Raw genomic sequence first — 25,959 nt, forward strand, 5'->3', positions numbered from 1 at the left:
TATAACATCTATGTGCAAGTGTCAATAGGCTCTAGATTTTAGCAATTAAATGTACTCGCTAGTTTTGTGTTAATGTGATGTCTTTTCTTCTATTTCATTACTGTGAAAATTCCATCTCGATTGCATGATGTCTGTTATTTATCAATCGTAACTATTAGTCACTGTTATTTTTCAGAAGGATTAGTAACATTTATAATCAGAATGATAGTATCAGACGAATGGCAAGAAATAAACAGATTAAATTTATAACATTAGTAAGCTTAAATTAATCGCCATTCCGTGGATCAGGGGAGGTAAATCTTACGCACGTCACCGTTCAGAAGAGAAACATGTTAATTCTCAGTGTTATATTTTTAAAATGACTGACAGTCTCTACTTATTTATTTATTGTTTTGAAGTTTGTACGGGGCTTTGGGGGGTCTCTTACAGTTTTTTTTGTCTTCCTTGATAAATTGTACCGTCCACATTCTCCTGATATAAACCGGAAATACAATAATCGATTTTCATTTTCACGAGGTATTCCGAAAGACAATAGCAAAACACTCCGAGGAAAGCCTAGACCCACACACGACGTACACAGGCATCGTTAAAGTGACACATTTGCAAATCTACACGGAAACGTGGTATTCACCGAAGGTAAGAGTCGAAAGTGATTGTGCTAGTCTTAATTGTTATGATTTTTGACACTTCACGACAAGTTTACAAATGCTGGACTAAATTTGTCTTAGATTTTGTTGTGTTATTGTTCTGACGAAGCACTCGCCACAAGTCGTGGTGGTCTTTCGTGACAACTGCGTTACGCATCATGAACTTCTTCGTATTTACTCTGGGAATACTTCCAAATCATCCTCGATCGATTGCAGACAGTTTCACTTGTTGGTGACATGCAGTATTGTTGTACCATATGTTCACTCCAGTAGAGACTCATTACTATGATAATCATATGAAACATTTTGTCCAGTCGGTTCACGTAGTACCATACATCGGCTTGAATAGAGGTCCCGACCTATATGTTCACCCAAAGCCTTTCATGTTATATAATTAGCAAATTTCTTAGTTGTACAAAGAATTAGTAAAACAGAACAATAAAAAATTGGTTACCCACCAGAAATTAGAAAGTAAGCATATTTCTTATTATTGAAGTGGTACCATTGAATATAGAAAGAAAATCAGAATTTGAGGTTTTGATGTGCCTCACAGCAACTAAGCTGTCTTAATGATTATTGTTATCAGCTGTAATATTTCTCAACTGCCTTGGGAGTGTAAAACTGGAGCTACCATTTGGAGCTTTAATTATGGTAGCTTGCCCCTTACACATAGTCAACAGTGACCAATCCGTACTCACTTACCGCTGAGATGACAAGTAGGATAAAGTATCTTGATAAGGAATGGAACAAAAATTTTGTCCAGGGATACAAGATGTCCATGGCAAGAGTTGAACTACAAACTGCCATTTCATTATCATCCTACCATTAGACCACCATGTCTGTAAAAAAAATTGAATTTAAAGAATACTCTTTAACATCACTGCTGCAGTACTAATTTTAGAAAATCCTTCTCAGCGCTCTATCAGCTTCATTCCTTGACTGATTTTAATCAATAAACTTCACAAAATTTAATTCCTATCCCTAATTAGTTTTAAGTGGCAGGGCTGTAGGGTTACCATTACTATATTTAGAAAATCTTTCTCAGTATTCTTTTTCACTTCTAGGGAATTCCTTCCTTAAAGGAGTTTGATCTTACTTCACAATTTCTTATAAAGGATGATAATGATGATAATAGTTTGGATGTATTTGAGTTGCAGGGTTGTTTAATGGTCAAAATCATTGCTAGTTTTCTGAGATTCTTCCTTGTGCTCTGCTGTCTTAGTTTTATCGACCACTGTATGTGAGAAAAATTAGCTTAAAATTCAAAACCTTAAACTGCATTTTTAATTCCTTCTACATAGTAGAAAGACTTAAGTTAAACTAAATTACATATATAGTACTTATATATTTAAACTGTGAGAATGTAAAACTCGCACCTCAAAGATGACCCACATAATTGTCAATTGGCAGATGATCACTCCATATTTTTTTTACATTGGATTCTGGAATAAAACCCAGATATTTGTGGAGGCTTAAGCTGCAAAAATATTTCCACTGAGCTGCAAGACCACACATTGAAATTATTTTAAGTGAGACATGGAGAATGTGTCCAACTTCAAGTAACTACTGTTAAAAGAGTAGCATCTGAAAACACACTACAGCCACTACTGCAATACTACATCTACTTGGCAGTAGGAATACAGTGTGTCTTTCAAATCTACTGCACTGTTCTTCTTCTGCTGCAGTAGGCTACCACAATACTACCGTTAAATCTTAGCATAAAAGTCTCTTACTGAGCACTATTGTAATAACACTGCATTAACTAAGTTTGGAACAATAATTTATGAGCTAATACATTTGTGCTTGCAGGACAATCCTAATGGGGTTTTGAAATGCAAGTGACCTTTACCATTCCCTTAATAATCCTTTATTTCCTAATTGAATTCTGCTGTCAGCTTCTTAATTGCTATTCTAAAAGCAACTTTGAAACTTTTTGTACCGTCTTACCGTTCCTCTAATGTATCAGAGTGCAGTCTGAAATATTATAACAATGTTATATTATTTCATGTCTTCTTTAGTATTACATAAAGAATGTCTGTTACTCTAAAATCTGATTGTATATTGAAAACTTGGGTTGAATATTACATTTATTTTAACATTTAATCTTTGGAAGAGTTTTGAGTTTTTGTGTTTTCGAGTAGCCTGGCGAATTGCTTGATGTCATTAAAGTAATAAGAGTCCTGTGTAATTTTGAAATTTGTCAACCAGGATATAATATCAATATTAATTGTATTTTCATCAGTCAATTCTGATCTCATTTTTCAAAGCATAATTCATTCTAAACCATGCAATTTCGACATATACATTGAATTTATCATTCGTAAGAACTGTTGATGTGGTGTTGTCAAGTTTGTTCATGTGTGATATTAGGTGTTCCAACGAAAAAAAAAGCCAAAAGTTTTTCCAACTGCAGCCCAAGTTGCAATAAGTGCTAAGAATATCAGGATAGACAACTACTTCATTTTAAAAAGTTTACCCTGTTTTTCTTTATACTACTGAAATTGCCTTTAAGTGTTTAGAGCATGCATTCCTAGCCTGATTATCGTAGGTAGATAAAGAGTTTGACCCTGTCGAAAATCATACATCATTATAATTGAACTTTTTTTTCCCATTCAATTCTGATCACTCTAATACTTGAAGCTCCAATACATAGTTTCCGCTTCACATGCGCATTGTTTTTAGGAGTGAGGCCCGACAGGTCAGGCCTGGAAAGTAGCAGAAAGCAATGTTTGTTCTGTGGGTTGATGATAAAAAAATTGACCAGAGGATTTTTTGACATGTTTGTAAGGATAGTATTAGATCATGTGATGGGTGTTACTTGTCTTTCAAGGGATTTTAGATGGTAAGTACAGCTTGTGACAATGGATTCGTCTATCAATAGATAAGTTTCTCGACAGGTAACTTTCATTTTTAAATTAAATTTTACTAGAGAATTTGTTGCACTTCCCAAAGTATAATTGCAAATTGCAAAAGCCTCATATTTTCTGCATTTCTCACGCTGAGGAGGATGAAAGGAATAATAAAATAACTTTAATTTATTTCCCATTGCTTTTTTTATTTGAGATCACGAGACCACTGATCACAGGAAGTGTGAAGTTACAACAAGAACTTTGTGTTGTATTTTCAGCTGCACTCTTCCAACTCCACTGAAAGGAAGTGTCATGATGCTCTAGTAAACCATTTGTTTGATGAATGAACATACTGTAGAAAGAACATTTCATCATTCTGATGATTTTGAATACATTTTTGTTCTCTTGCTCAAATTGTTTTTGGTTTTTGTTTTCTGAGGTGTGATCACATAATGGTATTGTGTACTAATCTGTCACCAAACTGTTTTGTCAGATCCTAAGAGATTAATCTTCATATGATAACTTGGACAATTGTTTCTAAACTGACCCACTACCATTGGGAAGTTTATCAACCTACTTTAGGGAATGTCACATTATTTCCTTGAGGATTTTTTGGTTATTGTCCAATGTTTTAAATTAAGATACATCAGTGGATTTCCTTTCAAATTGGATCAGCTTACCATTATGACACATAGTTTTATTTTAAAGAATATAATGGCACTGTCATTTGTTTTATTCTGAAATTCAGTCTTGTAAATAGATCAGTCTTACTTGTTTTATAACCAATCGCTTTTACAAGTGTTTGACTTTTACTGTGACATGTGGACATGTAGTTGTGTTTGACTTTTACCGTGACATGTAGGATATGTAGTTGTGTTTTGACTTTTACTGTGACATGTGGTCATGTAGTTGTGTTTGACTTTCACCGTTACACATGGGACATGTAGGTGTGTTTGACTTTTACTGTGACATGTGGGATGTGTATTTGTGTTTGACTTTTACTGTGACACGTGGCAAATGTAGGTGTGTTTGAATTTTACTGTGACATGTGGATGTGTTGTTGTGTTTGACTTTTACCGTGACATGTAGGACCTGTAGTTGTGTTTTGACTTTTACCTTGACATGTAGGATCTGTAGTTGTGTTTGACTTTTACCTTGACATGTGGTCATGTAGTTGTGTTTGACTTTTACCTTGACATGTGGTATGTGTAGTTGTGTTTGACTTTTACCTTGACATGTGGTATGTGTAGTTGTGTTTGACTTTTACCTTGACATGTGGGATGTGTAGTTGTGTTTGACTTTTACTGTGACATGTGGACATGTAGTTGTGTTTGACTTTTACCGTGACATGTAGGATATGTAGTTGTGTTTTGACTTTTACTGTGACATGTGGTCATGTAGTTGTGTTTGACTTTCACCGTTACACATGGGACATGTAGGTGTGTTTGACTTTTACTGTGACATGTGGGATGTGTATTTGTGTTTGACTTTTACTGTGACACGTGGCAAATGTATGTAGTTGTGTTTGACTTTTACCGTGACATGTAGGACCTGTAGTTGTGTTTGACTTTTACCTTGACATGTGGGATGTGTAGTTGTGTTTGACTTTTACCGTGACATGTAGGACCTGTAGTTGTGTTTGACTTTTACCTTGACATGTGGTATGTGTAGTTGTGTTTGACTTTTACCTTGACATGTGGTCATGTAGTTGTGTTTTGACTTTTACCATGACATGTAGGATGTGTAGTTGTGTTTGACTTTTACCTTGACATGTGGTCATGTAGTTGTGTTTGACTTTTACCTTGACATGTGGTCATGTAGTTGTGTTTGACTTTTACCGTGACATGTGGTCATGTAGTTGTGTTTTGACTTTTATCATGACATGTGACTTTTACCTTGACATGTGGTATGTGTAGTTGTGTTTGACTTTTACCTTGACATGTGGTATGTGTAGTTGTGTTTGACTTTTACCTTGACATGTGGTCATGTAGTTGTGTTTTGACTTTTACCATGACATGTAGGATGTGTAGTTTTGTTTGACTTTTACCGTGACATGTAGGACCTGTAGTTGTGTTTTGACTTTTACCATGACATGTGGTCATGTAGTTGTGTTTGACTTTTACCCGGACACATGGGACATGTAGGTGTGTTTGACTTTTACCGGGACATGTGGGATGTGTAGTTTTGTTTGACTTTTACCGTGGCACATGGGACATGTAGGTGTGTTTGACTTTTACCATGAAATGTAGGACCTGTAGTTGTGTTTGACTTTTACCATGACATGTGGGACGTGTAGTTGTGTTTGACTTTTACCGTGGCACATGGGACATGTAGGTGTGTTTGACTTTTACTGTGACATGTGGGATGTGTATTTGTGTTTGACTTTTACCGTGACATGTAGGACCTGTAGTTGTGTTTGACTTTTACCATGACATGGGGGACGTGTAATTGTGTTTGAATTTTACCGTGGCACATGGGACATGTAGGTGTGTTTGACTTTTACTGTGACATATGGGATGTGTATTTGTGTTTGACTTTTACTGTGACACATGGGACATGTAGGTGTGTTTGACTTTTACCGTGACACGTGGGATGTGTATTTGTGTTTGACTTTTACTGTGACACATGGGACATGTAGGTGTGTTTGACTTTTACTGTGACATGTGGGATGTGTATTTGTGTTTGACTTTTACTGTGACACATGGGACATGTAGGTGTGTTTGACTTTTACTGTGACATGTGGTCATGTAGTTGTGTTTGACTTTTACCGTGACATGTGGTCATGTAGTTGTGTTTTGACTTTTACCGTGACATGTAGGATGTGTAGTTGTGTTTGACTTTTATCGTGACATGTGGGATGTGTAGATGTGTTTGACTTTTACCGTGACATGTGGTCATAGAGTTGTGTTTGACTTTTATCATGACATGTAGGATCTGTAGTTGTGTTTGACTTTTATCATGACATGTAGGACCTGTAGTTGTGTTTTGACTTTTACCGTGACATGTAGGACCTGTAGTGGTGTTTGACTTTTACCGTGACTTGTAGGACCTGTAGTATTCCCACTTGAGAGGCTTTTGTTACTTTGTAGATGATGGAACATGTCTCTTTTGAATATCTACTTTAATTGATAAGAATTGTTTACTTACACTTATTCCAGTGGTATAATAGATTGATGTTAGCATGCTGCTGTATTGCTTCTGTATGATATTCTGTTGGAGAGACAGTAGAATATTACAGTTGTATGGCAGGTTAATTTAAGCATGGAAGCTACTGGGAAACTAATGCAATGCACAACTACAGAGGCAATGGCATGCATAGTACACCATGGGGTGTTTGTACATTACTACAGGGGCAATAACATGCATACTACACCATGGGGTGTTTGTATACTACTACAGGCAATGACATGTATACTACACCATGGGGTGTTTGTATACTACTACAGGCAATGACATATATACTACACCATGGGGTGTTTGTATACTACTACAGGCAATGACATGTATACTACACCATGGGGTGTTTGTTTACTACTACAGTGGCAATGACATGTATACTACACCATGGGGTGCTTGTATACTACTACAGGGGCAATAACATGTATACTACACCATGGGGTGTTTGTACACTACTACAGGGGCAATAACATGTATACCACACCATGGGGTGTTTGTACACTACTACAGGGGCAATGACATGTATACTACACCATGGGGTGTTACCACACCATGGGGTGTTCTGTATACTACTACAGGGGCAATGACATGCATAGTACACTATGGGATGTTTGTATACTACTACAGGCAATGGGGTGTTTGTATACTACTACAGGCAATGACATGTATACTACACCATGGGGTGTTTGTACACTACTACAGGGGCAATAACATGTATACTACACCATGAGATGTTTGTACACTACTACCAGGGCAATAATATGTGTACCACACCATGGGGTGTTTGTATACTACTACAGGGGCAATGACATGTATACCACACCATGGGGTGTTTGTATACTACTACAGGGGCAATGACATGTATACCACACCATGGGGTGTTTGTACACTACTACAGGGGCAATGACATGTATACTACACCATGGGGTGTTTGTATACTACTACAGGGGCAATGACATGTATACTACACCATGGGGTGTTTGTACACTACTACAGGGGCAATGACATGTATACCACACCATGGGGTGTTTGTACACTACTACCAGGGCAATAATATGTGTACCACACCATGGGGTGTTTGTATACTACTACAGGGGCAATGACATGTATACCACACCATGGGGTGTTTGTATACTACTACAGGGGCAATAACATGTATACTACACCATGGGGTGTTTGTATACTACTACAGGGGCAATGACATGTATACTACACCATGGGGTGTTTGTATACTACTACGGAGGCAATGACATGTATACCACACCATGGGGTGTTTGTACACTACTACAGGGGCAATGACATGTATACTACACCATGGGGTGTTTGTACACTACTACAGGGGCAATAACATGTATACTACACCATGGGGTGTTTGTATACTACTACAGGCAATGACATGTATACTACACCATGGGGTGTTTGTATACTACTACAGGGGCAATAACATGTATACTACACCATGGGGTGTTTGTACACTACTACAGGGGCAATAACATGTATACCACACCCATGGGGTGTTTGTACACTACTACAGGGGCAATGACATGTATACCACACCATGGGGTGTTTGTACACTACTACAGGGGCAATGACATGTATACCACACCATAGGGTGTTTGTATACTACTACAGGGGCAATAACATATATACCAAACCATGGGGTGTTTGTATACTACTACAGGGGCAATAACATGTATACTACACCATGAGATGTTTGTACACTACTACCAGGGCAATAATATGTATACCACACCATGGGGTGTTTGTACACTACTACAGGGGCAATGACATGTATACCACACCATGGGGTGTTTGTACACTACTACAGGGGCAATGACATGTATACCACACCATGGGGTGTTTGTACACTACTACAGGGGCAATGACATGTATACCACACCATGGGGTGTTTGTACACTACTACAGAGGCAGTAGTAATGCAGTAGTATTGTAGGTTAATTTACATAACTGAAATTACTGAAAAACTACTGCAGGTTTTATAATTACCAATGGAGAAAGTAACAAAATGGCGTCTGCATGCTACTACTGGCCAATTACTGCAATTCAACTGGGATGGTCTACTGCTAAGTAAACACAGTGCACTTGTCCTGAATTGCTATTGGAAATTCATAAAGGATAAAGGTGACAATTTTTTTTTTTTTTTTTTTCAATGAAGGATCCGTTTCATTATATAGCTGAGCTCTTTTGACCTAGCAAACATTGATAAATATAAATAATTGGGTTAAAAAAAAGTCTTAAGATCATGAAAGGTCTTCAGTATGCATGCATGGGTGCATTTATATAACAGTTGTCTATGGTTTCTAAGATTTATATGTTTATTTACATTTGCGATCATTTGATAAAATCTCTGTAAATAATGTTCATGTGCATACTTAAAAATCATCCTGAATAAATTTTGCATTTAAGTTCATAAAAAATGTACAAAAGAATTTTGTTTTTATACCTACCTGTCAAGCATGTCACTTGATATCAAATGGAAATTTCAAACATTTTAGAATGTTTATTTATATCAGGCTGACAGGTGATATTACTACAATATGTGTGTATCTTGTTGCAAAGTTCTGTGAACTTATTGCACCAGTTACAATCGTGTGTCTCGTCATTCTGATCTACTTGTTATATTGTTATACAAAATGTATAATGTATGCTCAGAATTCCCGGTGGCAAATAATTATCGTTTTTTTTAAATCGTCAAATCCATTTATACAGAAAGGAAAAGATATGTAACGTCTACATTTGATATTCCAAGTTTCTATACATAAGAATTGAGGTTTTCACTTTTATGAGTATGGAAAAAATATTCTTAAAAGTCCCCTACATCTACAGCGTAGGGCAGAAATATTAGGTGCATGTATAATGAATATATTATCCTACATTGTATGTTTTTTTCTTTTTATGCATGCTAGTGTTCAGAAAAAAAAAGTAGAACAAAATTTGTTGAGATTCTTTGAAATAGTTACACATATTTCTTTTACATTTTCTAAAACCTTGTCTAAAAGGCAAATTAAATTTCATTATATAAATAAAGGTAGGTGTGAAAATTATAGACATGCATACAAAGCAGTTGCATTATACAATCATGTACCTGATTTTCAATACCTGGTAAAATATCTAACTGCTAGTTCTTCTCATTGACTGCCTTTTAGATAAACGATTTCCCTACTGAATTACCACCTGCTTTGAGTTAGTGATAAATTTATGATAAATTGATAAAAAATCTGAAGTAAATATAGAAATGTAAATGTGCCTCAATCGATCAGTTTTTTTGTTAAATTTAGCTTGGAATAGAATCAAGTGTACATTTAGTTTGATAATTAATCTTCATTACATGACTAATAGTATTGAGTCTATGGGATGTCCTTTTATTCAAAGAAAAGTCTATTCCAAGTTCTTATTCAGTTAAAATATTCCCTCTGTTGCGTGAGAACTGTCATCAGATTGAGATAGTTCCGGTTTGTGGTGTTAAATTAGTATGTGTAGCTATCAACAACATCCACAAGTGTAGTAAACAGATTAAAAGGTGTGTACACAAAATAAATAATCCTACAGTCCCATGAGTTCACCAGGTTGACAATTGCAATTAAAGAAAGTAGCTTGGATGACGTAACTAATAATAATTTGTTTATTATGTGCAGGTAATTGCCTCAAATGTTGGACAGGCATATACATACTGGGATATATACAAGGTGTATAGTACAGAATAAAGATATATAAACATGACATCTGTCCTCATAAATGGGTTTATTCTTTTTACATACATCAAAGTTCTTTTTATAAGGATGAAAGTATGAAAAAGCGGTGTTTGAAAAAGAAGGGAAACGTTGCAAATTGTTTGAAAAGAAAATTACGTTATAAGAAATATTAAGTTTTGATTAGCTTGTTTTTGTGAGGTCATCTTACCTGAAGGGTCAGGATAACCTTGCCATTGTATTTTGTCTACCATTGTGCACAAACTTAATTTTCACATTCTCAATATCTCCTTAAAAAACATCTTGGCCAGTTTTAGTCATATTTTTCAATTTTTTTTTTTTGTGATAAATTGGTCTGACCCCAAAGGAGCTAGGGAAGCTAGGGGGCCTCCAAAGGGACGAAATGTTCAAATTTTCAAAAATACTTTTTTTTAACGTTCAAAACTACTCTTCATTCACATTTGAAAAGACCTCTAGGGTCTTTAGAGAAGTCTTCATCTAAGTGTGTCCCTAGAGTAGGGGTGAATTTAACCATAATACATATTGTGATAGCTATTTTTGACATTTCTACTAAACCAACCAACCAGTTTTAATCCCACTTGAAGGAATTGGCTACAAACATCCTTTGGGAATGTCAGAATAATAATTCTTTTACATTTGTCCATAAGGTGCTTCATCAAAATTGTGAAATTCAGAGCTGTCTTAACTGTGTATAAGTGACATCAGGTGAGGAAACGAAGTTCTGTAGTTTATATAGCTTATAGAAAATGTGTAATTTTAAAATGCTTTGTTAAACCAGTTAGCTAAGTTTCATTTTTGCAAAAGTATTCTTAGGACCAGACTGTTCAAAATTGTGAAATTAAAGGGTCTGGTCCCCCAAGGATCAAAGGGAAATTGCAATATATTTGTTGTAACTGAAGACTGTCAAATATCCTCTTTGTCATTTAAGTTCAACAAATCAGAACTGATTATCAATTAAATTTGATGTTATCCTGTGTAACTGTCTTAACAAAACAACTTGTGACAACTCAGCTTAGACTGAAGAAATAACTAGAATCTTCATATGTTCTGTTCTTCTTTATTTGAGAATTGTCATTGATAGTCACTAAAAAAATATTTTATCTGTAATACTGCTGAAACTTGAAACTGGCCATTTTTATTATGGTTATTGAAATGCAGATGAGAGGAAAAAATGGTCAATATTTTTATTTTGTAGCAGTGTATATCGGTGGTTGAGATGTTAAATAAAGGCTGGAAATATATACACATGCACATACAATAAGTAATCCTAGCTGTTATTGACAGAAATAGTATCCTGATAGAAACAGTATCCTGTTTCCAAGGAATATACATTTGAGATAATTACATGATAGTTATGTCATAAACACTTGTAAATAGTTTATCATGCGATAAATTTCACCAGTTTGATCACTTCAGAGATATCTCTCTCATGCATTTAAGTACATGTTCCTGATGTATTACACCATTATATCACATCTCCTACACACATCATTCATATTACAGTTGTTACATTAACATGCTAAGGTCCAACATTTTGCTTTCTGTATAGTTCTACAGTCACAGCTCATGAAAGATGACAGAACCAAACCCTGAAACTGCTGATATTTATCAGAACGTACTCAGGTAGGCAGAATAACCGAATGCTTGACTCTTTACCTATATACTTTAGCTTGCCTATACCTAAACTAATGTACACATGTAGAACTTCACTTTCTAACTTGCCCAAACTTAATATAAAATTACACACAAAAAGGGCTTCACCTTCCAACTTGCCTATACCTTAACTAACACAAAAGTTGGTCTTCGCCTCTAGCTTCCAGCTTGCATTAACAATAGGAGTTGACTTCATCTTTTATCTACATGTCTTTATCAGGATTTTTAAAAGGTACCCACTGTCCTACAAGTGAGCAGAATATGTACCTGTCCGCATCGTGTGATCATTTGTCTAAGAAGAGACTGAACGTGGGATTTTGTATTTTCGCTTCTTCTGAAACAACTTTTGTCTCTTCTTTCTGTCTCCCTAAATTGTGTAACCTTACATTTGATTTTGAATATGTGATGGCAATTTACATATTTGATTTTAATTTTGGGACTGATCAGAAAAAGAAAATGGCCAATAGACTTCAATCTTAGATTTTGACCTAGAAGGTTTGTTTTTGCTATTTCTTGATAACTACAGCATAGATTTTTCTCAAATTTCATGTACAGGTTCCTCTTTGTCCCCATTTATGCCTGTTGGAGTTTGGGACTCAAAAAAATTGAAATAGTCGACAGACAGCCATATTGGATTTTGTCCATTTGATTTTGGGACTGAATAGCAAAAAATTAAAGAAAATCAAATGACTTTCAATGACCATCTTGAATTAGGCAAGTAAACATTATTATTACCGTTTCTGCAAACAAATGTTCAAATTTTTTATCATAAAGAGCACAAACAGAAGAAAAGAGAAAAGAAGTGAAATGATCCAACTTTCAAAGAGCAAATAAAGATCAAACAATTGAGGGTGCCAATTAAAGATCCCTCTGGGATGGCATGTAGTTTGAATGTTGTCCACAGACATGCATGTGCTACTTGTTACTTCCTGCTTTGTTGATGCTGAATGAGATGCTCATGATCAGGATCAGGAAATACATATATAGCTATAAGGAAAATTACCTGCCATAGTACATGTGACAAGACATTGTAATGAGTTCCGCTCTGTTCAAGTCAACCCCATCAAGAAGGCACCATACCATAACAATCTACATGTTACTTGACATGAAGTGATCACAATCTAAATCTACAGCTACAACTGTACTAAATAACTGGACACTCTAACTACAGATAGTTCTTTATCATACAGCATGTCTACACCTAAACTAACCACACAACATACACACAGTAGGATTTCACCATACAGCATGTCTACACCTAATCTAACCACACAACATACACACAGTAGGATTTCACCATACAGCATGTCTACACCTAATCTAACCACACAACATACACACAGTAGGATTTCACCATACAGCATGTCTACACCTAATCTAACCACACAACATACACACAGTAGGATTTCACCATACAGCATGTCTACACCTAAACTAACCACACAACATACACACAGTAGGATTTCACCATACAGCATGTCTACACCTAAACTAACCACACAACATACACACAGTAGGATTTCACCATACAGCATGTCTACACCTAATCTAACCACACAACATACACACAGTAGGATTTCATGATACAGCATGTCTACACCTAATCTAACCACACAACATACACACAGTAGGATTTCACCATACAGCATGTCTACACCTAATCTAACCACACAACATACACACAGTAGGATTTCACCATACAGCATGTCTACACCTAATCTAACCACACAACATACACACAGTAGGATTTCATGATACAGCATGTCTACACCTAATCTAACCACACAACATACACACAGTAGGATTTCATGATACAGCATATCTAAACCTAAACTAACCACACAACATACACAACAGGTAATATTTTACCAAACAGCATATAAGATTTCATAAAGTAAAGTTTGTTAGCCCTAATTCTTGAGAAATTCTCAATGGATCACTCTTTGATTTCATATGTAGGTTTCCTTTGACCGTAGTTGTACCTGTTTGATTTTGGTACTTATCAGAAAAAGAAAATGACCAATGGGCAGCCATCTTTGATTTCACCTAGTAAAAGATTTTTATCCCTCTTTCTTTAGAAGTAATGAATTGATCTCTCTCTAATTTCATGTTTGCTCCCTTTATTTTCTTCTTGTGCTCGTTTGATTTTGGGACTGATCACTAAAAACAAAATGGCTTCCAGGTGACCATCTTGGATTTGGTAGGTAAATTTTATCATTGCTATTTCTGCTATGGAATGTTCAAATTTCTTATCAAGAAAAGCAAAAGCAGAGCAGAGAAATGAGGGAAAAGATCCAACTTTTAAAGAGGAAATGAAGATTAAACAATGATTGGCCCCAAGATCCTTCTGGGATCTCTTGCTAAAAACTGTGCTTGATGTAGTCTGATCACAATAATTAAGGCTTACTTCCACTTATATAGATGAAAACAGACATGTACTCACTCGTAGCTTCTGCTTCATTGTGATATCCAACGTGAAAGAAAATAAAATGAAACCTGCCAATTTCTGAACATTTAAACATGTAAATGTTTTAAAAGATAATCATATTTTGATTGACCTATTTTTCAATTTCCTAAACAGGGCTTTGTCTTTGCTTGCCAATCTTTAGTTTTCTGTCTTGCTAGTTGCTATCACATTTTCAAACATTCGTCCTGATTTTTAGCCCACCATCATCAGATGGTGGGCCATTCAAATCACCCTGCGTCCGTGGTCCGTCGTCCGCCTGTCCGTAAACAATTCTTGTTACCGCTATTTCTGGAAAAGTACTGGATGGATCTTTCTCAAATTTTATATGCAGGTTCCCCTTGGTCCCTAGTTGTGCATTATACCTTTTTTGGACTGATTTGAAATCAAGGTGGCACACAGGCACTCATCTTGGATCTCAACAGTAATACAGCACAATATTTTCTTTGATATTCGATCATATTTATTCAAGACCATGTCCATTATCCACCTGTAACTGACTGCTATCTAATAATACATTGGGATCTTTTTCAAATGATATTTGCTAAAAGGTGCTTAATAAGAATATCTTATGCAATCATTGAGTACATTTCAATGAAGACCAGTTCATGAAAAATTACAACACCTGTAACCAAAAAAAAAAAAAAAATAAGCAAATTTTCAAGAATTGAAAACAGATCCTCAAATGGTGGGCGCCAAGATCCCACTGGGATCTCTTGTACATGAAATTGACTCCATTAGTTTACATAATATGCACTTTAATTATCTTATTCCTTATTGTTGTTCTTAAATAAATTGTCAAGTTTTTCGAGTACAGATAATTCCAACAATCAATGATGGTGGCCAACACAGATTCTTTCATTTTACCATGGAAAAAAAACCTTTGAAAATCCCATAGCTACATAATGTGTGCCCTTGTCTGGTATTAAGCCCAACTGTCTTGGTTGCCTGATTTTGTATAAAAAAGCCATTCTGTTCATTGTCTTGCAATAAACTAAATGACAGTCCCCAAACTTCTTGTCAGATTTTGTATGTTGTTGAAGCTTACATAGCAATATAATTTGACTAAAGTGATAATGCCTGTAGGTTTCTTCATGTAGGCTTTTTGTATCATAACTCGCATGTATTATATCAATGCCCTGCTACAATTTACAAGTATATGAAAGTTTCTGAAATTATATATAAGCAATTCTTGAAATCATAATTGGCTTTATAGATTGTTTGACATTAAAATTACATTTAATACATAAAAAAATAATTTTATGTTATATATGTTATCACCAAAACTTGCCGTTGATATAGGTGCATTTTGTCTGACAGTATTCATAAAAATCTGAGTTTTAACTTTGTATGGTTTTATACACCTAAACCATGTTTTCAGGTTCTGAGTTTTAACATTGTATGATTGTATACACCTAAACCATGTTAACATTCAAGTTCTGAGTTTTAACATTGTATGATTGTATACACCTAAACCATGTTAACATTCAGGTTCTGAGTTTTAACATTGTATGATTATATACACCTAAACCATGTTAACATTCAGGTTCTGAGTTTTAACATTGTATGATTGTATACACCTAAACCATGTTAACATTCAGGTTCTGAGTTTTAACATTGTATGATTGTATACACCTAAACCATGTTAACATTCAGGTTCTGAGTTTTAACATTGTATGGTTGTATACACCTAAACCATGTTAACATTCAGGTTCTGAGTTTTAACATTGTATGATTACATACACCTAAACCATGTTAACATTCAGGTTCTGAGTTTTAACATTGTATGATTACATACACCTAAACCATGTTAACATTCAGGTTCTGAGTTTTAACATTGTATGGTTATATACACCTAAACCATGTTAACATTCAGGTTCTGAGTTTTAACATTGTATAGTTATATACACCTAAACCATGTTAACCTTCAGGTTATGTGTTTTAACATTGAATAGTTAGTGAGAAAACCAGAGCAAAATTTTGTTAATATTATCCTGGATACTAATGATGTTTGTCATGCATAGCTACGTCTTATACTTGTAATGGATCAGAAAAAACGCATTGCATTATTTTATATTATGCTGAACAATTGTCTCTGAAAATGGTCAGAAAAACACATTGCATTATCTTATATTGTTCTTAACAATTGTCGCTTAAAATGGTCAGAAAAAGGCATAGCATTTGCATGATACATTTTATCATGTCGTTTTACTCACTTTCTGTAAAGATAACCACCATATTTTTGCTAGTGTCATAATTCATGAGTTAATCATGGATTATCTACTTGAAAAATGAGTAACATAATCATTATTTTAGAATTGACAGTATTTATGAATCAATCTACTCCTGTTGTTCAGTGTTATGGAAATGTATGAGCAGTCCATCTATTTATATAACATAGACATAATGAATGATCACTGTAATTAGATTTAATGAGGATAATTTTACTCACAGAACGGGACCGGCGATGGAAAACTATGATAAGCACGATGCACCCACTGGTGGCAATCTTGGATCCTTCACCGGTCTAGTGTTACTCGTTCAGGGCTTGGGTTTGGCCGCAGTAATCCTTGTGGCAGTGTGGATGGGACACTTCCGTGATGGCTTTGCTTGGACAAGTGACCCTGCCAAGGAGTTTAACTATCATCCTGTATTCATGGTCATTGGACTCATCTTCCTGTACTCAGATGGTAAGGTCAGATAGTGTGTTCATCAGATTCATCTTCCTGTACTCAGATGGTAAGGTCAGATAGTGTGTTCATCAGATTCATCTTCCTGTACTCAGATGGTAAGGTCAGATAGTGTGTTCATCAGATTCATCTTCCTGTACTCAGATGGTAAGGTCAGATAGTGTGTTCATCAGATTCATCTTCCTGTACTCAGATGGTAAAGTCAGATAGTGTGTTCATCAGATTCATCTTCCTGTACTCAGATGGTAAGGTCAGATAGTGTGGTCATCAGATTCATCATCCTGTACTCATATAGTAAGGTCAGATAGTGTGTTCATCAGATTCATCTTCTTATACTCAGATGGTAAGGTCAGATAGTATTGTCATCATCTCTCTATACTCGGATGGTAAGGTCAGATAGTATTGTCATCATCTTGCTATACTCAGATGGTAAGGTCAGATAGTGTGGTCATCAGATTCATCTTCTTATACGCAGATGGTAAGTCACATAGTATTGTCATCATCTTGCTATACTCAGATGGTAAGGTCAGATAGTGCGGTCATCAGATTCATCTTCTTATACTCAGATGGTAAGGTCAGATAGTATTGTCATCATCTCTCTATACTCAGATGGTAAGGTCAGATAGTGTGTTCATCAGATTCATCTTCCTGTACTCAGATGGTAAGGTCAGATAGTGTGGTCATCAGACTCATCTTCCTGTACTCAGATGGTAAGGTCAGATAGTGTGGTCATCAGATTCATCTTCCTGTACTCAGATGGTAAGGTCAGATAGTGTGGTCATCAGATTCATCATCCTGTACTCATATAGTAAGGTCAGATAGTGTGTTCATCAGATTCATCTTCCAATACTCAGATTGTAAGGTCAGATAGTGCGGTCATCAGATTCATCTTCTTATACTCAGATGGTAAGGTCAGATAGTATTGTCATCATCTTTCTATACTCAGATGGTAAGGTCAGATAGTATTGTCATCATCTCTCTATACTCAGATGGTAATGTCGGATAGTGTGTTCATCAGATTCATCTTCCTGTACTCAGATTGTAAAGTCAGATATTGCGGTCATCATCTCTCTATACTCAGATGGTAAGGTCAGATAGTGTGTTCATCAGACTCATCTTCCTGTACTCAGATGGTAAGGTCAGGTACTGTGGTCATCAGATTCATCATCCTGTACTCATATAGTAAGGTCAGATAGTGTGGTCATCAGATTCATCTTCCTGTACTCAGATGGTAAGGTCAGATAGTGTGGTCATCAGATTCATCTTCCTATACTCAGATGGTAAGGTCAGATAGTGTGGTCATCAGATTCATCTTCCTATACTCAAATGGTAAGGTCAGATAGTGTGGTCATCAGATTCATCTTCCTATACTCAGATTGTAAGGTCAGATAGTGTGGTCATCAGATTCATCTTCTTATACTCAGATGGTAAGGTCAGATAGTATTGTCATCATCTCTCTATACTCAGATGGTAAGGTCAGATAGTGTGGTCATCAGATTCATCTTCCTATACTCAAATGGTAAGGTCCTGTACTCAGATGGTAAGGTAAGATAGTGTGTTCATCAGATTCATCTTCCAATACTCAGATTGTAAGGTCAGATATTGCAGTCATCAGATCCATCTTCTTATACTCAGATGGTAAGGTCAGATAGTATTGTCATCATCTCTCTATACTCAGATGGTAAGGTCAGATAGTGTGTTCATCAGATTCATCTTCCTGTACTCAGATGGTAAGGTAAGATAGTGTGTTCATCAGATTCATCTTCCTGTACTCAGATGGTAAGGTAAGATAGTGTGTTCATCAGATTCATCTTCCAATACTCAGATTGTAAGGTCAGATAGTGCGGTCATCAGATTCATCTTCTTATACTCAGATGGTAAGGTCAGATAGTATTGTCATCATCTCTCTATACTGAGATGGTAAGGTCAGATAGTGTGTTCATCAGATTCATCTTCCTGTACTCAGATTGTAAGGTCAGATAGTGCGGTCATCAGATTCATCATCCTGTACTCATATAGTAAGGTCAAATACACTAATAATGCTGAATAAGTATGATAATTGGAAATTGAAAATAATTCAGATCTGTATTAATTTCTAATTATCTTTTGATTTCAAGCTATCCTGGCATACAGAGTGTTCCGCAATGTGAAGAAGATGTACATTAAAGTCATGCATGGGATGATACACCTAGGAGCACTGATTTTTGCCTCAGTTGGACTGAAGGCAGTGTTTGATTCCCACAATCTCTTAGCCAATCCTATCCCCAACTTGTACAGTCTTCACAGCTGGCTTGGCCTTATCACAGTCATATTGTTTGGTTTGCAGGTCAGTCGATTCAATCACAAATTCATATGTCATAAATGGTTGCTCTTTCTCTGAATTGTAATGATAATTACCATTTTATTGGTTCTATTTTCAAAGATGAAACGAGGTCATAAAAAAGAGAAAAAAACCTTGGGAAAAAAATGATAATCTTGGTTAATTAAAAAATGCCTCATCAATTTGACCTTTTGAAAATAACTTTGCATACATTTGCTGTAAAGCAAGACATATGATAAAAGATGCAGTAATTGAAATTTTTCTTGACACTGATAAACAGAGAATGATACATTGATCTGTAACCCTTAAAATCTGAAACAGCTAGTATGGATCCTTGTGGTGTTAACACAGTGTTGAAAACTAATTAATAGCATACGAAAACACACAGTATATCTGATTGCTTCTATCAGTTCTTATTACTCTTAGTGTGGGTAGCAATGTATATTTTTATTGAAATGTTCATATTTTGTGAAGAATGTTTTATTTGAGAACCTTATTATCATTATATGGTTTGTGAAAAATCTACTGATGTTTTGTCTATTACAGTGGGTGATAGGATTTCTGACCTTCCTGGCTCCTGGTTTGTCACAAGGAGTGCGGGCGCGATACATGCCTCATCATGTGTTCTGGGGGGTGGGTATTCTGTGTATGGCTGCTGCCACAGCACTTATGGGGATCACAGAGAAAGCCATATTTTTGAAGGATAAGATGTAAGTATAGCTTGAGGTGTATATTGAAAAGAAGTCACTCGTCATTAAAGCAGACCAAGTTCCTGGACAAGGGGAGCAAAGTATGAATAATAAAGATTTATGGGGATGGAATGACAGAGCCAGGCATTAATTAGCTACTTAAATTATAGCACTGTAATAGAAGTGCTAGATTCACATCATTCATTTTAGTACAGAGTTATGGCCCTTTTTTTGAATGTGAGATATCAACAATGATGATGAATCCTAAGAAATTAGCATTGTGTAGAAAAAAGAAAATTTTCGTCGATAACAAGATTTTGTTTTAACTTACATGAGTGCATGTGCTTTTCTTATATTTACACTTTAAACATATATACATGAGGTAAGGTAGCTCACTACATGTATTTCAATATACATGTATACATTTTTATACTATAAACAGTACATGAATGACTTTCACATTTCTTGCGAGATTTATGAGTCAGAATATGGAAAACAAAAAAATGTTTCATTAATTACTTTTTGAAGTAAAAACAAATGTAAGATGCATATTTATGATTTAAATACAAAATTATTTATATATTTAGATTGTAAGTTGTTAGTTATAAGTAGTTGGGATTTCATCTCCATAAATCTTGATTGTTCATATTTCATGATTGTGTGTAATATCATTTATTGGTTGATAACCTTGTGCATACTTTTAGATGTGTGACATAATTTGATTTCCTAATCCTGATGTCACAATAGGTCATATTATATATAAACATGAGTTTATACACAAGAATATTATATCTATAAAAAAACCACCAAAAACACTACAGTTATGGTATAATATTTAAATGTTCTAAAAGTAAATATTGAAATAAATTATAACTGATCTTTCTAATTGTGATAAGTTCAGTAGACAATATCATTGATGGTATTTGTTTGGTGTATTACAGTCAGTACTCCAAGTTACCAACAGAAGGCATCGTACTGAACACGCTGGGCATCGTGATTGTAGCCCTTGTTGCCCTGGTGGCTTTCGTGGTCACACGTCCCGAGTACAAACGTCAACCGTCCCCAGAGGAAGATCATATACAGTTGATGGGTTGATTGCAGAGAGTGTGTCCCACCATTATTCTGAAAAAGGATCTGACTTCTGATTATCAGAGCAAAAAGGATCTCTTGACAATACTGATCCTTAAACAGCTGACCTGAACTCTTCAGACTGCTGTTGAAATCAATTTTTCATTTTTCATGGATCAAAATTCAAATTATCCCAACATGAAATTTCTTCCATCATTCGTTAGTACCTCTGGGAAAAAATGTTATGCTAGATCCTATTTTGAAAAGTTAAGAACAGTGAGTAATGTTGAGACACTGAGTTCAATTATTTTGGTGCTTTAAAAAGACTTAGTGCAAAACCGAAAATTAACAAATAAAGATTGTAATGAAAATTAAATAAATTTATTATGTCTTTGAAAAAAAAGAATTCGTAGAAACTGAATTTAGGACATTCAAGATAATCTACCTCTGGAATATATGTAACTGAGGTTAATATTTATTTCTCTGCCTCCGCTAGGATTCAAATCTGTAACCTATGCCTTGCTACTCCGACTTTGAACCAATTAAGCTGAAGAGAATTCTTTCCAGCCTAGCGATATATTGTAGCCAATATTTTTACAGGGGTTACATACTTCCTCTCCCGGAAATAACATGTTCCTGAGTTTCCAGGGGGTTACTGTAATGCTTATGAAAGTGCTAATGATTATTTCTGAGTCGCTGCACAGGCGTCACTGAACAGAGATCATTATTTATATAAAGACCTTGGAAAGGTTTCAAACCTGGAACCTCTGGCTTACTAGTTTGACATTCAACCAATCGGGCTCATAAGAACTTCTCTTTAGCAGATAGGTATATTGCAGCAAGTATTTAACCGAGGATATGTATATATTATTACATTTTTTATTTGAACAGTTAAAATTTTCAGATTTTGGCTTTTCTTGTTCAGATTTTCAGCATTTACTGCGATCATACCTATTTTTTTTTTTTTTTTTAAATCTGTTTTTGGATCAGTATTGCCAGGGGTACCAAACCTTATCTTTTTCTTGTCATGTACCAGACAATATATCAACTTTAGATATTGTTATAGTCAACATTGCTATTCAAGTTGCAGTGTGTGATTGTATAGATGTGTATCATAGGGGTGCTTCATGATTTGTCCAGTGGAACAATGTGATTATCAAGAGTCTTCAAACAGATACTATATTTTCTCCAGAATTTTCATCACATTCCTGTGACATTGTGTTGTAAGATCTCTGAACAGCATTTTGTGACATTGTGCTGTGAGGTTACTTTTTAACATGTCTGATACTGTGGTAGCATGCTAAATATTCTCTTTTGCGTTGTGATATTATTGAGTGGGGTCAGACAAATTGATTTTTTTCAGCGGTACAATTAGGATATACTAAAACAATACACAAAACATCATAAGAGTATTCCCATTATAAAATGAATTATGCTGAAACCCAGTAAGAAATCCAGATGATTTTTATTATAATTTATGTTTCAAAAATCTAGGTCACTGATTCACTGTTTTTGATATTTAGGTACAAACTGAGGCACAATAACTTTGACCTCTACATGTCATTTTTTTTTTTTTTTTTATGTAAAATTTGTTAACAGGATACACATTGGGATACTAAAGAGTTGTCTCCCTGTTGTAAATTTTCATGGTTATAAGTTGTTTATTTTTATTGGTCAAACTAGTACAATGTGAAAAGTTTCAGTGATTGCTGAACGATAACATAAACATAGTTCCTGTGAATGACTTCATTTAACCAAGGTACTATATAAAAAAGATCAGGTGTCAGATATTTTTGTGAAACCTGATGTAACTATATTCAACTTGTATAGATTATATTGCATATCTGTTGGTTGGACCTTCTTTCTCTTGTATATTGTTTTATTTTGTTTATTTATGAAGTCCAGTCATGTGCAATATTGATTTTGTCACAAATACAAGTTTACAGCTAGATTTCTGATTGTGTATGTGAACTACAACATGTATGTTTTTTTATTAACGTAAATATTCATATTGGTTTTTGAAAACATTTTTCCTTTTTCATTTGCTTGCAAAACAAGTTCTGGTCATATTACTCAGTTTTATAGGAAACTTTTCATCATTTCACAATTAATAGAAAGCAAGGGACTATAGTTAAACTATCAGCTTAACTAGTTCAACTTGGTTAGTAGAGGGGGAGGATTGAATTTTCATAGAACATATTTTTTTTTTATAAAACATAATTTTTTTTTTATTTCATTTTTATTTTTTTAACATGTAACTGAATAGCCTTTATTGTCTATAGGTTGAGAACCATTTTCTCACAAAATCAATGTACCATGTCACAATGTTATTATCCAGTGTTTTGCATAGAACCACACCAGCCACCATGACATCTGGAAACAAATGTAACACATTTAGAACCATTATTCTATATGGGTTTCTTTTCCAATGGAAAGAGAAGAAATACTAAACTTGTAACAGTTTCTACTGCTTGGTGTTATAGTAGACCAGTTTCTACTGCTTGGTGTTATAGTAGACCAGTTTCTACTGCTTGGTGTTATAGTAGACCAGTTTCTACCGCTGGGTGTTATAGTAGACCAGTTTCTACTGCTGGGTGTTATAGTAGACCAGCTTCTACCGCTGGGTGTTATAGCAGACCTGGTTCTACTGCTGGGTGTTATAGTAGACCAGCTTCTACCGCTTGGTGTTATGATAGACCTGGTTCTATAGTTGGGTGGTACCATAGTAGACCAGTTTCTACTGCTGAGTGTTTTAAAGTAGACCTTGTTCTACAGTGGGCTAATACCATAGTAGACCTGTTTCTACTGCTGGGTGTTATAATAGACCTGATTCTATAGTTGGGTGGTACCAGAGTAGACCAGTTTCTACTGCTGGGTGTTATAATAGACCTGATTCTATAGTTGGGTGGTACCAGAGTAGACCAGTCTCTACTGCTGGGTGTTATAATAGACCTGATTTTATAGTTGGGTGATACCAGAGTAGACCAGTCTCTACTGCTGGGTGTTATAATAGACCTGATTCTATAGTTGGGTTGCACCATAGTAGACCGGTTTCTACTGCTGGCTGTTATAATAGACCTGATTCTATAGTTGGGTTGCACCATAGTAGACCGGTTTCTACTGCTGGCTGTTATAATAGACCTGATTCTATAGTTGGGTGATACCAGAGTAGACCAGTCTCTACTGCTGGGTGTTAGACCAGTCTTTACTGCTGGGTGTTTAATAGACCTGATTCTATAGTTGGGTTGTACCAGAGTAGACCGGTTTCTACTGCTGGCTGTTATAATAGACCTGATTCTATAGTTGGGTGGTACCAGAGTAGACCAGTCTCTACTGCTGACTGTTATAATAGACCTGATTCTATAATTGGGTGATACCAGAGTAAACCAGTCTCTACTGCTGGCTGTTATAATAGACCTGATTCTATAGTTGGGTTGTACCAGAGTAGACCAGTCTCTACTGCTGACTGTTATAAGAGACCTGATTCTATAGTTGGGTTGCACCATAGTAGACCGGTTTCTACTGCTGGCTGTTATAATAGACCTGATTCTATAGTTGGGTTGTACCAGAGTAGACCAGTCTCTACTGCTGACTGTTATAAGAGACCTGATTCTATAGTTGGGTTGTACCATAGTAGACCAGTCTTTACTGCTGGGTGTTTTATAGACCTGATTCTATAGTTGGGTTGTACCATAGTAGACCAGTCTCTACTGCTGGGTGTTTTATAAAACTTTTTCTACTACTTGGTGATAAGTACTAGACCAGAAATGTTGCTACTGCTTGCCAGTACCTAAAATACACTATTGGTCAGGTATGGTGCATTTGAACAGTGTTATTTTGCTGTTGAGTGTTTTACATGGCTTGTACTGATCCTGTATCACCTCTGTGATTGGATTCTAGTTCTGCTTTGAGAAATGTATAAATAGGAAATCTACAATGCTGTAGTGAAGAAGTGTTGCAGAAAATGTGATCTGTGTTCAGTGTTTGTATATTTTGGTGAAGATTTGTCATATAAATCTATTTCAAATATGTTTTTATTATTATAAATTTATTCATATATACACTCTGATAGGCGTTATTTCATGTGTTATTCATTGTTAAGAGGATATCTAACAGATATAGAGTAGTAAAATAACGGACATTTGACTGCCGGTAAAGTCTAGCATCAGCCAGAAGGATCAGCCAGAAAACCCTATTAAAATTGGGCTTAACAGATACGTATATACTGGGAAACAGATGATGTTTGTTGATGGGGACTTCCAAATTCCCCCTCCACAGAAATCATTTTAATGTTATGAACTTAACCATTGTTTGCTTAAAACCAGGCATGTATAAATATCTTAACGCAAGTAAATCAGCAAGGCCGAAAAGGATTGGTTATGTGTGATCATTGACCATGGCTTACAACCACCACAATCTATTCAGGCTTAGAACTTGAAATTTTGTCTTTTATAGTGTAATATCAAGGAAAGAAGTTTCAGGTTATAAAAGTTCTTTTCCACAAACGTTTCATTTGCTCATTTCACCCGGAAGATTAGCTTTGACCTCGGGGCACATTATATTATCCGGCCATCTGTCAAGGAAATATGATGTGCAAAAGATTGTTTCTTTCTTTTACTAAAGTACCATGAAAAAATCCAAAAATGGAGAAATTTTCTTTTTTATTTATAG

The 25,959-nt window shown here is 35.4% G+C and overlaps 1 protein-coding gene across 2 annotated transcripts; it reads left to right on the top strand.

The window, feature by feature from the left end:
- Positions 1–555: 555 nt before the first annotated feature.
- LOC132547208 (transmembrane ascorbate-dependent reductase CYB561-like) lies at positions 556–23,877 on the top strand. 2 transcript variants are annotated; one of them, XM_060210969.1, is made up of 6 exons: positions 556–636; positions 11,954–12,027; positions 16,976–17,211; positions 19,329–19,537; positions 20,078–20,241; positions 21,162–23,877. In XM_060210969.1, exons 2-6 carry the CDS (start codon positions 11,978–11,980, stop codon positions 21,313–21,315), a joined length of 813 nt encoding a protein of 270 aa, XP_060066952.1. In that variant the 5' UTR covers positions 556–636; positions 11,954–11,977; the 3' UTR covers positions 21,316–23,877. The 2 variants fall into 2 exon arrangements, with proteins under 2 accessions (XP_060066952.1, XP_060066954.1); XM_060210971.1 differs by lacking the exon at positions 11,954–12,027 and having other exon boundaries at positions 571–636.
- The last annotated feature ends 2,082 nt before the right edge of the window (positions 23,878–25,959 follow it).

Source organism: Ylistrum balloti, unplaced genomic scaffold (assembly GCF_031769215.1).
Source record: "Ylistrum balloti isolate Yb309-2 unplaced genomic scaffold, AGI_CSIRO_Ybal_v1 Utg369938, whole genome shotgun sequence".
In the NCBI taxonomy this organism is placed as follows: Eukaryota; Metazoa; Mollusca; class Bivalvia; order Pectinida; family Pectinidae; genus Ylistrum; species Ylistrum balloti.

Excerpts from the sequence above, each read along its gene's own strand:
- LOC132547208 (XM_060210969.1), top strand. The coding sequence starts at position 11,978 with ATGACAGAACCAAACCCTGAAACTGCTGATATTTATCAGAACGTACTC. Across the intron at positions 17,212-19,328 it reads CATCTTCCTGTACTCAGATG|CTATCCTGGCATACAGAGTG; the intron begins GTAAGGTCAGAT and ends TTTGATTTCAAG. Across the intron at positions 19,538-20,077 it reads TCATATTGTTTGGTTTGCAG|TGGGTGATAGGATTTCTGAC; the intron begins GTCAGTCGATTC and ends TGTCTATTACAG.